We start from the raw sequence: 17,073 nt of genomic DNA, 5'->3' as shown, positions 1-17,073 counted from the left end.
TCCTTTCTGTGACCAACAACCCCAGGTCCTCAACACCATGAAAAAAAATGCCAAAGTTACCCTGCTTTGGATTAGTAAAAGTTACCAAATGCACTAATGGTAAAAGTAATATTACCCAGAATCATGGGTTGAGCTGGGCTGGTGCACACCTTTAACCCCAGCACTCAGAGGGCAGATAAGCAGATCTTCGCCAGCCTTGTCAGTTTCAGGCCAGCCAGGACTCAAGGGGGAAAGGGAAGTGGTTTCCTTGGAGCAGAAAGGAGTGTTATGGGAAGAGAAGAAAAGAATGGAAAGAATTCCACCCTGGTGAGCACCCAAGCCTCTAACAGAAACAGCCAGCTGCACAGCTGAAGAGGGTCCCAGAGGAATCTCTAGAAATTCAACCATGAGGAGCGGAAACCATGAACAGATCTGTAACTAGAACTGGGGCCCACACTACAAATACAGTAACAGGATCTGCACTGCACTCAGGGAAAGGACTGGAGACTTTGTTGTCTCCTCAGCACTTCATCCAGCAAGGGAGTGGAGGCCTGAAAGGAGACAGGCCTCACAGGGTCAGTGACTTGCCTCACAGTCCTCTCTCTCAACAGGAGTATGCCACACTGGGCTTGAGAGCACCGTCTTTTACCACAGGGACAGGTGAAGAGGTACAGATAGAAACAGAACAAGAGGTTGCAGCAGCCAGGAAGCTACCATTCAAAGGGACCAAGATGACTTCTCCAGGGCCCCAGGACAGGACTGGGGACTCCATCAAGCCACTGCTCACCCTTGCCTCCATCCTCCCCACCCAGCTACCTCCCCAGCACTACAGCTACTTCCAGCTGAAGCTCAGATAGTATCGAGCAATCTGCCTGGGGGAGCAAAGTCCAGGCTCCCACAGCCAGCCCAGAACCAGACACCTCCGATTCCTATCCGAAGGGCCTTAGTACAGACACAGCACCCTGCGGTGTGTCCACTGAATTTTCAGTGTAGACAGAAGCATCATCCTAAAGTGGAGGGATATGAAACCACAGGTTTACCGGGCACCTGCCCACTACTGCCTTAACTCACCACACCACCCCTGTCTCATCAGCCCCAGCTGCACACACGGCTCACTCCCAAACAAGCCACCACCCTTGCTGCTGACCACACTAAAACTCAGTTCAGCCAGACTGCCTTATGTCACACCAGGATCCTCCCTGCTCCGCTCTGAAAACAACCTGCACCTGACCCTTCCTCCCACGGCACCCACGGCATACACAGCGAAAGAGAGGCACTCACTAAACAAAAAACCAGGGCAAAAACAGTACCAGGAGCCTTGTACTTTGAAGAGCTGCATTTTTTTTCTAAATCAAAAAATTAGACTGGCTATTTATGTGGGCATATTTCTTGCTTTAGTATTAAGCTATTATCTCCCAGTTTTTAAATAATTATTCATTTCCAGAATGAAAACTTCAACTATGTTTGTTTTGTGGGCTAGCTGTAGGAAGCTGGCCACCATTTATAAGAGTGTTTAGGAGCCAGGTGAGGTGGCTTATACCTGTAATCCCAGAACTGGGGAGACTGGAGCAGAAAGACCAACCTGGGCCACACAGTGAGCTTCAGTACAGCCTGGGTTAGAGTTAAAGACATCTAAACAAGGGGGGGGGGGGCAAGCATAGGAATAAACAGAGTTTCACACAAACTTAGAAAACAACCGTCTTAAATTTCAATTTCCCGAGTGCACCTCCATCCAGTGCCCAAAGCAAAAGACACAACAGGTTTTGCGGCATAAACACCAAGCAGCAACTCCCTATAAAGCATACTAAACTCGTGTGTCCCACCTCAAGTGCAGAAGTCATTCACAGATGGAGACAGAAGACAAGCAAAAACGATACTACAGTTTGAAACCATTCCTTGGAAGACATGGGCTGCACAGAAAGCTCTCGTTTCTCACTTCCTAAGCACTGGCCAAGATGGAAAAGTATTCCTCCTCAGCGAAGAAGTGCATGAAGCTGCTGAGGAATCAAAGCTCTCAGCAAGCACGGAGCTCATTTTCAGGGCGAAGAGACAAAGACTGGAAGAACACCAGCTCAGTCTCCACAGCCTAGCCTGACAGCACCTTCTGAGCAAAGATTAATCCTCCAGGTCCTTATTCTCTCTGCAGAAGGAGGGAGTATTCTGGGTGTACTCAGTTCCTCGTGGTCAAAAAACACAAAATCTGCCTTGGGGTGCAAGTATCTCTTTCACAGAAGCTGACAAATCTTTACCAAAATATTAGATTGGGAAAACTTCCCCCTTTAGTTATCATGACGACAGTAAAATGAGCAAAGAGATATCTGCATCAGCCATGAAGCTTCTGCTATGACGGGGCCAGGTCTGGAGATCCACCAGCATGCCTCCTCCTGGCAGCGTCATCAGTGAAGTGCAATGTAAACTGGAGAGTCCAATTCCTACCCAACAGGACACTCATCAGAAGTTTAACAGGAAGCCCAACTAACACTTCTAATACTGAACCTCTCAAGTGAAAACACTCTACAGCTAAAAGCCATTAGTGATCACAGGGAGACAGCACCCAAGGGCATCCAAGCATTCAGAGTCCCAGAACTGTACCTGTGAATGAAGCTTTCTGTGGAGCTCTGAAAACAGGGCGGCATCCGCTTCTCTCCTTTGTCGAATAACTGAAAGTTTAGAAAGGAAATTAATTAAGCCTACTAGTTAATTGCATACACCACAACTCAGTGTTAGGAAAGTCACTGCATCTGCACTAACAGACTGGCACATACGAAAAGTATCCTGAGCCCAAGAAAATCTGAAGAACGAGGCAAGGAGACTTTTAGCAATGCTGGTTTGGTCAGCTCGCCTTGCCTCTCTGACATGTGTAAGACTCTCAGGCTGGGATAGAGAGAGGTCTGTCTACACAAGTGGAGCCACAGTGAGACAAACTACCTTCAACTCTCCTAACTGATAACAGGCACCTGGAGGGAGGGATGGAGAGAGACGTTATCTAGGAAATTGTAAATTCACAGGATCAGCAAACATGACAGTTCATCTGACTTAAGAAGCCACATTCCAGGCAGATGTAGCAGTGCATGCTTTTAACCCTAGCACTCAGGAGGCAGAGGCAGGTGGATCTTTGTACGGTCAAGACCAGTTTTACTGACCAGGCTACATAGGGATGAGACCTTGTCTACACCCCCACCCCAACAAAAGTCACATTCTAACATTTCTGCATAGATGTGCAGAAGTATTCCATTTTGCTTCAGTATAAATTAATCTCTGTTTCAAACTAAAAGTCAATTCATTAATATTATTAATTTTATTTTCAATATTTTTTTGCTTATTATTGGTGATTATTATGTGACTTCCTTTCAACTCTATCATAATGACATCATTATGACACACACTGGCAATAAGCTTACTAGGTGGCCATGAAATCAAATTCACAAAGGAAATTATGTTTATATGACACCTAACAGGTTTCTTGGTAATAGTCTAGAGTGTTTGGGACTCATGAAAAGAATTCACATTTCCATGAGAAACTTGACGGGCATGAAAGGAAAGTAAGCTTCAATATTTAGTAGCAGGCTAGATACCCACTGTTATTTTCTACTTATTTAATCAGTAAGATAGGATCCAAGAGCCAGGGCTGGGGTGCCTGTAACCTCCACCAGTACCAACCTCAGTCTTTCAGTCGTGGGAAGCACTCTGGTTTACAGGAGTCAGCATCCTTATTACCTGGGGCCTCTAAGAAAAACAAGGCATCCCACTGCATACATTCCTAGCTTCTGGGGAGGGAGGTGGAAGAACGGCAAATCTGAAGGCAGCGGGGCTGTGAGCTCAGAGCACCACTGACAAGGTGGCAGCACTCAGAGCACCAGCATGCTGAGCAGAGATGGCTCCTGGGCCAGGCAGAGGCAGTGGGGTGGTATGAGACTTCAACACATACATTCCTCGAGATGGTAGGCCATTTACAGTCTAAGAATCATCTGTTTCTAGGATGTATTTTCCCACCACTACTTGCCAACCATAGTGGGTTATGGGTAACTTAAAACCACACAGTAAAGCAACTGACAAAAAGGATCACTATATGCTGCTGTTCCAGCTGCTGGGTCCTTAGAGTCACACTGTTCAAGTCCTCATCAGGCAAAGGCACTAGATCCAATCACTGTGGCCACAGTCTCCATTCTGTCACCGGCCAGCACTCCCTGACTCTGTTAGGCTCTGAAAGATAGCATGCACACAGATCACTAGCCCACACAATTCCTAATGCAACAGCTCAGGGCAGGATACTATGCTGTGCAGAATGACTTCCTAGGAGTGCAATGGCCAAACTGGCAAACATTTAGAGCCAAAATCGAAGCCCACTTCATTTGGGAAATTTAACAGTAGGTCCCAGGAGAAAGAAGCTGCTGATAACCGAGGTAGGGTTTTAAGTCCCACTAGAAGGCCCCGACTGCACATGCTCACACACGCACAAAAGACACTCTCCAAACCAGGACCATGACAGCCCTCCACAGACTGCTGAGGACTGCCTGCCACTCAGAGCCTAGACTCTCCAGAGCTGAGAGGGGTGGCAGAGGCGACCTCACCCAACCCTAAGCAAGTGCTACGAGCAGAGGAGAACCTTCTCCAGGGGCTACACCTTAGGAGGGCCTGAAGTGCCATCGGAAGATGCTCACACAGCTCTTAAGTGCTGCAAGTCTGATGGTGACAAAGAAAGAGGCAGCAATGCCTCCGAGAGCGGTTAACGGTTGCATTAGATATGGCAGATCAGAGAGGCAAGAAGTGACAGTGAGTCCTTTTATCTTTTGTATTCAGAAACTAAATTACAGTTATGACAGTTTAAAATAAACCTCCACTATGTTTTAATAATTATAATGCCAAGAAAAATTAAACTGTCCTTATTTTTAATATCTATAATTAAAATATGAGTATAGCATACCCTCAGCATATGCATATATGGGCATGCATGCAAGCATGCATATATGGACAGACACATGCATAAATGTGTGGATGCACACATAAACCCAGATAGACACATACACATACATACATACACTCATACACATGCCGCATAGAAATTTCTAAGTTTTTACAAATTTCATAATCCAACACACAATAGTTAAGAAAAATACATACGTTCTTTCTTGATTTTTTCAGCTACTAGAAATTCATCTCTTTCGACCGTTGGAGCGAAGTTGCTGCCGATGACTCTCACAGCAAACTGGAACTGCTGGGCAACATCAGCTGGAAGGTGAGGAAAAGGTGCAAGTTGTAACTGGACAGTTTTTATCACCAGAGCACACAGGTCAGGACAGCAAACCACCTTCTCCAGCCTTAACTAAGAGGGCAGAAAGGCCATATGAAATCAGTGACTTGAGCAAAAGAGTTCTATAAAATATGGAAAAATCTAGAGGAAAACCAAACTGAACCCATAGCCATTTTACAAGGATTGAAGTCACAGGCCAGACAAAGAACTTAGAAAGGAAGCCTGGTGACGAGCCTTTGAGCAGCCCTCCGCTTCAGGAAGAGTCTGACATGTGTGCATGCTTCTACACTTTGTAAGTTATGACATAAGCTTGTCTCTGCTTCCTTTAAAAACACACCTACACACACACAAAGAATAAAGGAGTTTCATAAGGACATACACTTATCAAGGCAGGAGTGAAGCCAGAGAGAAAGGCTAGAGAACAGATAGGCATGTGTCACTGACTCAAGGACTATCAAACTAGAAACCAGTGTCTGCAAGGTCAGAAATGGGAAGCAGAATAGGACTGTCTTTCTACTTGGTTGCCTTGAATACTCTAGCAAAAATAACTCAAGGGAGAATAGGTTCATCTGACTCACAATTCTAAGTTACAGTTCATCACTACAAGGAAGTCAAGGGCCATATGTAGAACTCTCAGCTCCTTCTCCCACACCATGTCTGCCTGCCTGTTACCACAATTCCCTCCATGATGATAACAAATTAAACTTTTAAAACTGTAAGCCAGCCCCAATGAAATGCTTTACTTTATAAAAGTTGCTGTGGTCATGGTATTTCATTTCACAGCAATAGAATACTAAGGCAGAAATTGGTACCAGAAGTGGGGTTTCACTGTTACAGGCCTGACCATGTTGCTTATTGGCAGAATGTGGACTTTGGGACTTTGGACCAGGAAAGCAGTTGAATGCTTTATGTGGCTTAATGGGCAATATTAGTAGACATGTGATAGATAGTGGTGCTGAAAGCAATGGAGATTACAACAGCTCAAAAGGTTTAGTAAGTAGCCTAGAGACCACCTTATGATATTTTGTCCAAAAATCTTGACTGCTTTTTGCCCTTTTCAGAAAAATCTGTCTGGGGGTAAATAAAAAAGTTTCAGATTAATGGCACTGGCAGAGAAGACTTCAAAACAGTCTTGCCTTGACTGTTGCATAGTTATTAGTAGCTACTCTTATGCAGCTCTATAATGAAAAGGACCATGCTGAGCAAGGAAAAATTACAAATATAGTTTAAGGAGAAAAGCAGCACCAGAAAGTATAATGGAGCTAAGTCCCATGCTCAAGGAGATGAAAAGCCTAAAGAAAAGCATGATGTTGCATGGAAGGCTGCATGAAGACTTGATTTACTATAAAAGTAATCATGAGTTGCTCGGAGACCCCAAGATGTTGGAGATACCAGAGCCATGGGGTACCTGCAGAGGAAAGCTGCTAACAGGAAGTAGAACCAGCCCGAGAGAGAGAGTGAGAGAGAGAGAGAGAGAGAGAGAGAGAGAGAGAGGAGTGTACTGCAGTCAACAGAACTGAAAGAAGTTGGACATCTGAAGATCCTTTTGACATCAGACATGAAGATGCAGAAACTGGAGTCTGCCATGCTAGTTGTTGGTCTTGCTTTGGTTCAGTCCTCCCTTTGACATAATGTATATCCTATGCCATTGTATACTGGGAATATATGATCTGTTTTCATTTTGACTTTATAGACTATGACAGTTAAGAAATTGGCATGAGTCTTAGAAGAAACTTCAAACTTTTAAATGGTGGTGTAGACTGTGGGATTTTTTGAAGTTGAACTGAATGCATTTTGCACTATGACATGACTACACGCCTATGGGGGCCAGGGATGAAAATGTGTTGAACTGAAAAGGAATACGGCTGCATAAACTCATATATTTGGATACTTGGTCATTAGGGCATGGTGCTGCTTGAGAGGGATTAGGAGGTGTGGCCTTGCTGGAGGAAGCATGTCACTGGGGATGGGCTTTTAAGTTTCAGAAGCCCAAGCCAGGCTCAAGGGCTCTGCTCTTCCTGCGGCCTGCAGATCCTTCCCCTGCACCATGGCTGCCTGCATGCCACTGTGCTTCCCACCATGATGATTGGAGCCCAGACCTCTGAAACTGTAAGCCAGCCCCAGTTAAAAATTTTTCCTTTATAGGATGCTATGATCATAGTGTTTATTTACAACAATAAACACTAAGTCCATTTTTTTCCTTTTCCAATCTTCTTTTTTTTCCTTACAACTTTATTTTAAAAAGAGAGATACATGTACAGATTTTTAAAAGCATTTTTGGCATAAAACTATATGAATTTATTTTTGTCTGTACTCGATTCCATTAAAGCTTTGCTAGTATACATTGAAATCTTACTAGTTACCATAAGCATAAAGTACATGTAGAACAGAACATAACATGTAAACAGTCAAAGTTTTCTTGGTGTGTATAGATTAAACATAATGATTTTTGAATACCAAAAAATTGCCACAAGGCTATACTCTTAGCTCTTGAATTATTAATGGTTTAAGATCTAGGTGTAATACACTCTGAGAGGGTGCTATACACTTTTTTTCCTAAGAAGGACTAAGGCTTTCACTCTTTGGCTTTTGGGTTTTGTTTTGTTTTTTGTTTTTGTTTTGTTTTATTTTTGAGCTTCATATGGCCTGTGAGTTGTTTCTGGGGTATTCAGAGCTTTCTGGGATTAGTATCCAATTATTAGTGACTGCATATTATATCTGTTCTTCTGTGACTGGGTTACCTCACTCAGGATGATATTCTCTAGATGCATCCATTTTCCTGGGAATTTCATAAAGTCATTGTTTCTAATAGCTGAGTAGTACTCCATTGTGTAAATATACCACAATTTTTGTACCCATTCATCTACTGAAGGACATCTGGGTTCTTTCCAGCTTCTGGCTATTATAAATAGGGCTGCTATGAACATGGTGGAGCATGTGTCCTTATTGTATGTTGGAACATCTCTGGGGTATATGCCCAGAAGTGGAATAACTGGGTCTTCCAGTAGGACTATGTCCAATTTTCTGAGGAACGACTAGACTGATTTCCAGAGTAGTTGTACCAGTTTACAACCCCACCAACAGTGGAGGAGTATTTCTCTTTCTCCACATCCTCACCAGCATCTGCTGTCATCTGAGTTTTTGATCTTAGCCATTCTGACTAAGTCCAATTTTAAGTCTCCAAAGTCTTGAAATTTTTCAACATTTTAAAGGTTCAAAACACTGAGTTGTGAACTCATAAAAATCAAAAATGTATGTACTTCTGACATAAAATGGCACAGAATAAACATTCTAATTCCAAAATGACACAGTCAGGGATATAGCAAGGAATACCAAACCCAAACCCCAATCCAATATGGCCAAATCCTGCAGTCCCATGTCTAGCATTTGGGCTCATGATGAAACTGGCTGGGTCCAAAGGGTTCACACAGCCCCATTCCTTCAGCCCTAGGCTTCTCTTTCAAACTCAGTCCAGCTCCACGTCATGCCTGTAGCAGCTCTTCCTGGCACATGCCCCGTATCCTGGCATCCCCCACACTCCTAGGTCTCTACAGCTTGTACTCCATCTTCAAGCCTCTCACAGTGGCCTCTGAGGCCTTGCTTCTCTCTGGGGGCCTCAGCCCTGTCCACTGTGCCTGACCTCAGCTGCTCTCCACCACTCCCTCTTTCTTGTGTTTTTCATGCTTTCAAGACCAATAGCACACGGACAGAGCCACCACGTAGAGGTGCGGCCTTGCCACCGTGGACCACAGCTCTCTGAGCTTGTGTGCGCTGACCCTGAGGAAACACTTTCCTGAAGTCCCAGTGCAGACGTCCAGGTTTCTCTCTCATGGTGGAGTTCTGTATTGTCTGCAGTTTCTTGTCAAAGACTTGAAGCTTGTCCACACACCTTTCTAACAAATAGTTCATTATCTTTAAATTCGACTTCATTCAAGATCTCACAAAAGTGGCAAAATGAAGCCAGATTCTTACTGAAATATCACAGGATTGTCCCTGGCCCATTTCCTGACACAGTCCCTGTTCTTGAAGGCCTCGGGAGCCAGGCCTCCACTGTCCTCATTTGTTTCAGCACTGTTTTCCAAGTTCCCAAGAGAAAGCCCATTAAACTCTACTCACAGCATTCAGTGGCCTTTCAAGTCCCAAATTCCAAATCTTCTACATCCTTCCCACAAAAAAGCTACAGACTCATGTTTTCTACAATACCTCCCACCCTTGGTACCAATGTCTTAGTTTCCTTTTCCTTTGCTATAACATACTTTGACAAGTGCAACTTAAAGGAGAATGGGTTTATTTTAGCTAAAAGTTCAAGGCACATTCCACCACAGAAGGAAAGTCAGGGCAGCAGAGGAGCTTGATGCTTTAAGTCATACCACACTCAGTCAGAGATGTACATGCTAGTGTACATTCTCCACACTTAGACACTCCAGGATTCCGTGTGTAGAGAATGGTGAACAGGTCTTCCCATTTCAATTAACATAACCAAGAGAGTTCCCCACAGTCTTGCCCATCCCTCATTGACACTCCCTCCCCAAGTGATGCTATATTGTGTCAGAATGGCAATTAAAACTAACCACCCACAGGGATAAATGTCAAGAAGAGTCATTTATATACTCTACAGAAGCCCAGATGGCTCAGCAAGGAAGGGAGTGCCATACCTCTCCGGAGATATGTACCTAGTGAAGGGGCTGTGTATGTGGAGGGAAAGCCAGTGCCTGCCCAAACCCCGGTACTCCTGACAAGCACTGATCCTATCCAGGCAAACCTCAAAGGATACAACACACAGCAAGTCAGCAAAGTGTAGTGATCAGTCAGAGGCTGACCTCAGAGACTAAGGAAGTCAAGAGAAAAGACAGCTGAAAAAAGAAGGCAAGTGAGACTCCAGCTGGGCCCTCAACAATTCCTCCTCTAAAAAGTATGACAACTAGAAAAGGCTGCCCTGACCGTCTTCTTCATTTGAGAACAGCATACAGAACAAAACAAAACTTTGTATAGATAGGAGGGGAGAGGGAGGGAAGGAAGGAAAGAGAAAGCCCCTGGGCCAATAGCCTGGTGAACACAGAAACAAACAAGAGGTCATGTCTCAAAAAGAGGGGAGGCAAGGACTGGAACCAGAGGTTGTCTTCTGATCTCCACATATGCATGTGTTCTTGTGCTCACACTTAAATGAACATGCTTACTAATATGTGTGTGACTAAACACACACTCTGGTACATACAGATTTTTAAAAAGTAACCGCAATTAGCAATCATATATTCTCCAACACTAACAACTAGATATCAGTATCAAACCTGAGAACAAATCACCAAGTATATCAGGGTTATGATTGCTGTGCCATGACCAAAAGCAGATTGGAGAAGAGTTCATTCGGCTTCAAATCCCACATCACCGTTCCTCAATTAAGGAAGTCTGGGATGGAACTCAGACAGGGCAGGAACCTGGAGGCAGGAGCTGATGCAGAGGCCATGGTGGGGTGCTGCTTACTGGCTTGCTCCTTATGGTTTGCTCAGCTTGCCTTCTTATAGAAGCCAGGACCACCAGCCCGGGATGGCACCACCCACAATGGGATAAGCCCCCCACACCAATCAGTAACTAAGAAAATACTCTACAGGCTTGCCTACAGCCCCATCTTAAGGAGGCATTTTCTCAATCAAGGTTCCCTCCTCTCAGAGGACTACAGCTTCTGTCAAGTTGATACAGAACTAGCCTGTACACCAAGTGTTTGGAGGCCAATCGATTCACACTATACATGACAAAATAAATAAATAAATAAATTCTGAAAGTAAACTTAATGAAAATGAAAATCTGATTTAATAATCTTAGTTTGTACAACAAAATCTACAAACCACAACAACTAAACTGAAGTGTGCATTAGGAAATAAGACTATGAGGGTTAGTGGCACTGATCCCATAGAGACCTGAAAAAAAGGCCCGATATTAATATTTTTGTGGAAACATCCACTCAAGGCAGAAAAGCCAAACTTGGACAATGAGAGTCTGTGCTTCCATGGCAAAGACCCAAGTGAGGCTGTCAGGGCCAGCACTAACAGGATAGATCATGCTATGCCTGCCACCATGTGGTGAAAATATCAGGCAAGTCTACAATCTTTCATGTTCAAAATTGCCAAGCTCACCAAAACAAAAACAAAACAAAAAAATTAAGAAAGATCCAAGCCCAGAGGAGCCCAGTGAGACCTGAATAAGAGTAAGAATAACAAAGAGAAAGAGCAAGTGGCCTCACCCGAGAGGGGGCCCTGAGTACTAAGCCACACCTGAAGGAGCCTAAAAAGCATGGAACTTGGTCAGTACTGTGACCTGAACTTCCCAAGAAAGTCATACCCATGCTAGAGATCCTACAAGGCTAACTAATTAGAACTTCTGTGTTCACAGACAGCTAGTAGACAGAATGTTGCACGTCTCAATCCTTGGTCCTCTTAAATCCATTCACTGTCCACCTCTATGGCAGAACTACCCTTGTGACTATTAGGTAAGTGTTTTGGAATGTAGAGAACCTACCCTCTACCAACCCTAACATGAGGCTGTCATCAAATAACAGTACCTGAGACCAATGACAGAGATTCCCACTTTGCTTTAACCCACCTCACCTGATGTTCACGACAATATATTTGAAAAGTACCTTGATTTATGACTTTATGTTATTCTGTCACTAAACTTCATACAACTCTTAATCATGCTGAGACAAGGCATTAGGGGTAACCTGAAATTGTGTCCCCAGACCACAGTCACTTAGGTTTGGTTCCAAAATAAATCATCTCTTACTTCCTTTGAAGTAACAAATGTGTTTCTGCATCAATGATATCAGTGTATTATTACTGTGACAACTCAATAAGCAAGACACTAAGACCAAAAGAGATGGTGTTGGGACAAAGAGAACCATGTGTGTACAATTTTCTTGTAAATCTAAACCATTCTAGAACTTTAGGTACTTTTAAGATATGTACTGACATCAGCCCCTCTGCTTCACAAATGCTGGCTCTTACTGGTCAGGAACGGCTCATGCTATATCAACACTTGAACAGTTCATACCATATCAACATTCTTTAAGGTTCTTTCAGTCTTCAAGACAAGAATAGGACTAGTACAGTTGAGAGGAGGTAGTTCCTTTAGTAAGCTCAAAAATAATCTCAACGTGAACCGTATGCCAAAAAATAATTCATATCACATATAACAATAGAATATGACCTCTCTTAGAGGAAAAAGATGAAAAGAAACCTTTAGGACTTTGGACTTGATGATAGTTCTTCACATGACACCCAAATCATGATCATTTTAAGTGTTTTGTTTTGTTTTCCTTACTTCAGGGGAGGAGTTGGGGGGGTAAAGCAGAACTCAAAGGACTGCTTTCAGGTATCCGTCCTTGCCTCCCACCTTGTGGAGAAAGCAGCCTCTCCTGCTGGTTCTTGAGCTTCCGGTGCTCTCCTGTCTGCCTTCCATACTGTCTGAGGAATGCTGTTAGTACAAATGTACACCACCATGCAAAGCTTTTCATGTGGGTTCTGTAGGCTGCAGAGGGTTCTGTAGACTATAGAACAAGTGTTTTTACCTGCTGAGCCATCTCCCCACCCCACCCCCATATGGATACATTGGAATTCACCAAGATTTTAGGGCCAGAGAGAGGGCTCAGCACTGTTGCACTTCCAAAAGGGAAGCATCTAATTCTCAGCACATGGCAGCTCATAACCATCTGCAACTTGATCCCAGATAGAGATCCTGCATCTTTTCTGACCTCTGCAGACATGGTGCACAGACAGATGTATAAGTAGAATACATATCCACATGAATCTTTCTCAAAAATAAATAAATAAATAAATAAATAAATAAATAGATAAATAAATAAAGCCTTTCTAAAATTTTCCTCTGCAAAAAAAGAAAGAGTTAAAGTACTGGAAGGGAAAAAATTTTTTCAAAGCAAAAAACAAAGGATTTGTACCCAAATAAATAAAGAACATTCAAAATTATAAGGGTAAGCAATCCAGCAAGAACATATGTTATAAAGAAAACAAAAGAAAATACAACCTTAGAAAGAGATCTGAATGGCCAAACACGAAGTCATGAAAAGATGCTTAACAGCATCAGGGAAGAGAGATGAAAACAATAAACTATTGCTACACATCTACAACAAAATACCAACCAAGTGTATGAGGCCAGAGAACCCAGTGACTCTGCGCCAACTCCAGCCACAGCAAAGACAGCATCATCCTTCATGAGCTTTATGGAATATTTATCCTGGATCTCTCTGAAGACCAGTGATTCACAAAACATAATCATAAGTGGGGATGAGAGAAGGAGGAGGGATACAGAATTTTGCTTTAAAGTGACATTTCAATCACCTGTAGGCTGTGACACTTCTATAAAGGGGATTTTAATGTAAAATTCAAATTTAGAAATTCATAATGAATAACTTCCAAGTCCAGTTATAACTACAAGGTTCTTTCTGGAAGGTTAAAGTTTTGGACCCAATGCAATAAGGGAAAAATGATGGTATGGTGTGTTAAGTCATAGCCTTAGCTACTTAATTTCGCCCATGACTGGGTCACTCCCACCAGAAAAGTAACCTGTCCTCTCCACTCCCATTCTGCCCAGATGCTGGAACAACCCTGACTCACTCTTACTGGGTCACTGAGATAGGGGTTTAAATTCCTCTACTTACTTCCTTTCCCCCAAGCTCCTCCTATCCACCTCCCCAGTAGCGCTTTATCACTTTCAAACACTGTGTTCACCGACGCACTAGTCACATTCCCTTCAGTAAACAGGAGTACCTATTATGACATAATAGGGTCGAGGGAGCCTCAAAGATTTCTTACAAGAATAAATTCACAATGAAACACTACAAAGTCTAAAGCAAGAACTGCGTTGAGTCAACGGTTTAGTGGTGACACAGTAATTCATCCTCTACCGGGACAAGTTGTTGCATAGGTTGTTACAATTTATGAAAGATCAAAAGACTCTCTCAGCTTTTAAAATGCAATTCTGTTTAAAGTCTTCCTTGAAACCCTGTGCGATTTGTCTCTAAGGTGTAAGAACATGTAACCCAGTCATGTCAATTACTCAAATCTCTCATTACGCGTCCCCACTCATCTCCAAAATGAGCTTTAAGAAACCAGATCTTTGACATTTTTCACCCAACTACCTCGGCAACAGTACGGGTAAAGTGAGCAGAACGGACGGTGGGGGGTGGTGGGCTGGCTTCTTAGAAGCACTATTGGCTACTTGAACTCTGCAGGAATAATAATCTAGCATCCTCCAACCTAAACTCGTCACCAGAGGCAAAGGTGACAGCACAGTGGGAAACACGCAGAAGCAGAGCTGCAGGCCAAGGTGCTGTCTGGACCCGGGAGCAAAAACCAAAGCCAGCTGCTAGAGCAGCTCCGGCCCCGGCCCCGGCCCCGGCCCCCAGGGCAGGGACAGCCCAGGAGCCGCACCCCTCTCCTTCTCGGGGCCCGGGAGAACAGCACCCGGCCGGCGTGGGTCATGGCGCTCAGCCTCCACAGCCCTCAGCGTCGCTGCACATACCTTCGCTTCGGCCCAGGATCCGGCAGCACAGGTTCTGCAGCAGAACGTTGGGCGACTTCTGATCCGGGGTCGCCATTACCGCGCTTGGACTGCGTATTGCAGCCTCCCCGTGCCGCAGGATCCCGCGCCCGGACTACGGCGCCGCCATATTCGCGGAAGCGGCAAAAGCGCGCGCCTCCCATAATGCAACGCTTCCCGCGCGAGGCGCGCATGCTCCTCCCCGGCGACTGAGCCTGCAGCTACTCCGCGCCGGAAGGGCCGCCGCAGCACCGGAATGGTGTTGCTAGGCGACGCTCGCGCTAACTCTTTCCCCGGCACTGCTGAGTGCTTCTGCAGCTTGCGGTCTGGGCGCTGCTTTTGTGCACAGGGTGCGGAGTCCGAGCGCCTGAGCCTCAGGACAGTGACAGGAGCTAGTCTGCTACGCAGGGCACTCAGAAAGTGAGTTCTCTGGGGTCTAGAACCTCAGCCCCTTGACGTCACCAGGACGTAGTCCTGGAAACGGGGGAGTTCCGCGATGGAGAGACTTGAGTGACTTCTCGCAGAGCTGTGCGGCTATGGAAAAAATCGGACGCCAGACGCTCCGTGGTGTCTGGAACGCAGGAGGAAGAGATACCTCGTCGCTTGGGAGCCTAACTCCGCCGCTCCTGCCGGGGTGCTTAGTGGTCGGCAGATGAAAGCACCTTTCTTGGCCACTGACTCGGGACTATGATGGCAGTGGAACTCAGAGGTAGTTTAATGGAGAGCATACCCTTAATTCGTCTTTTGCTCGCAGACTGCTTGGCCAACCTTTCCTGCCCGCTCTGTGATATACAGAATGCTAATAATGCACTCCCTGGACAAATGGTGCCTAGAAGGGGCTCAGACAGTTGAAGCCAAGGATGGAAAACTGCAAGAGGAGACTCCGGGCTTCAGCCTAGAATCTGACTAACAAGCTGAGACTCTCAATACATGCTGCTCTCAGCCCATTAACTCCTGCCTACTTTGTACCACACAGATGATGCTCCATCCGAAGATCTAGAATAAAACCACCGGGACTAATGTCAGTCATTCCTGGTGTTTCCTCCTCCCCAAGGGCAGTAGCTAATCTTGGGGTGTTCCACTTTTCTTTTTCCATCACCCATGTAGCCAGATCTCAGTCCTCAGTCAGTGTAAACTCTGTTTTGTTGACTGGGCCTAGCACCATCCTTGCTAACAGGAGAATTAAGAGAAGTCTTAAGGTGGCTTTCAGGACTGAACGCTCACATCTACCTGCAGTTTTATTGACAATCTTTTGAGAGTGGCCAATGAGCCAGATATAGCCATAGTGCTTTGCTATTTTGTGTGGCTATTTGAAGCTGATAGATGAAAACACTTAGAAAGTTAAGCCAGGCAGGCTTTGGGATAGGAACATGGTCTTGACAACAGTTGGCAGCTCTTGTCACCAAGCCTGGTGACTTGAGTTCTGCAGGACCCACATAGTAGGAGAAAAACAACTACCACAGTTGGTTCACTGGCCTCCACATGTTTGCTCACACCACACAAAATGAACTTTAATTATTTTTTAAGTAATGAACACATGACCTAGCAGGAAAATAGAAATTACATGTGTCTAATCATATGGCTTCAAAGAGCATGAAGCAAGAAAGGCTTTCTAGACACAGCAGACATCACCAGACCCTCCATGCACTGTCCAAGTCAGTCAAGTCAGGACACTAAATCAACTAAGCCAGAGACAAAGCCACTAAAAAAACCAGGCTTGGTGTCACATGCCTTTAATCCCAGGACTTGGAAGAGGCAGGTAGTCTCCAAGGAAAGTCTGATCTACATGTTAAGTTCTTAGACAGCCAGAACGACAAAACAGAAACCCTGCCTCAAAAATACATATATGCATGCATACATATATATACATACATACATACATACATACATACATACATACAATGGGTTAGGGAGATGGGTCAGAGGTTAAAAGCACTAGCTGCTCTTCCAGAGGACCTGGGTTCAGGTTCCTGTACCAACATGGTGGTGGCTCACAACCATCTTGTAACTCTAGTTTTATCTGTTGTTCTCGAACTACCACAGGCACCAGGCATGCACATGGTACATTTACATGTAGGCAAAACACTCACATAAAATAAGTGATTAGATCTTTACATGTGTGAATATATATAAAGCACTGACATCCCTCTTGGCTGGCTGCTTCAGCCCATCTCAAGACCCAGTCAGTTGAGGACCACGCTCTTTCCCAGTGGTCAGACTTGGCCCACAGTAAGCAGACTGAATGAGGGACATGGGGTTCAAAGCTGTCCTGGAGAAGAAAGGCTTGCTGGGGG

At 44.6% G+C, this 17,073-nt stretch overlaps 1 protein-coding gene across 2 annotated transcripts in view; it reads right to left on the bottom strand.

The window, feature by feature from the left end:
- Nucleotides 1-14,902, bottom strand: part of TUBGCP3 (tubulin gamma complex component 3) — a 55,279-nt gene extending 40,377 nt beyond the window's left edge. For both annotated transcript variants that reach the window (XM_080928298.1, XM_080928299.1), the window contains exons 1-3: nucleotides 14,762-14,902; nucleotides 5,101-5,208; nucleotides 2,572-2,639 (exon numbers count right to left, since the gene is read on the bottom strand). In XM_080928298.1, the coding sequence (XP_080784424.1) occupies nucleotides 2,572-2,639; nucleotides 5,101-5,208; nucleotides 14,762-14,837 (252 nt within the window). In that variant the 5' untranslated portion in view covers nucleotides 14,838-14,902. The remainder of the gene's footprint in view (nucleotides 1-2,571; nucleotides 2,640-5,100; nucleotides 5,209-14,761) is intronic.
- Nucleotides 14,903-17,073: the final 2,171 nt, after the last annotated feature.

Source organism: Micromys minutus, assembly GCF_963924665.1.
Source record: "Micromys minutus genome assembly, chromosome: 14".
NCBI classification, from domain to species: domain Eukaryota; kingdom Metazoa; phylum Chordata; class Mammalia; order Rodentia; family Muridae; genus Micromys; species Micromys minutus.
This window is presented reverse-complemented; position numbering and strand designations above follow the sequence as displayed.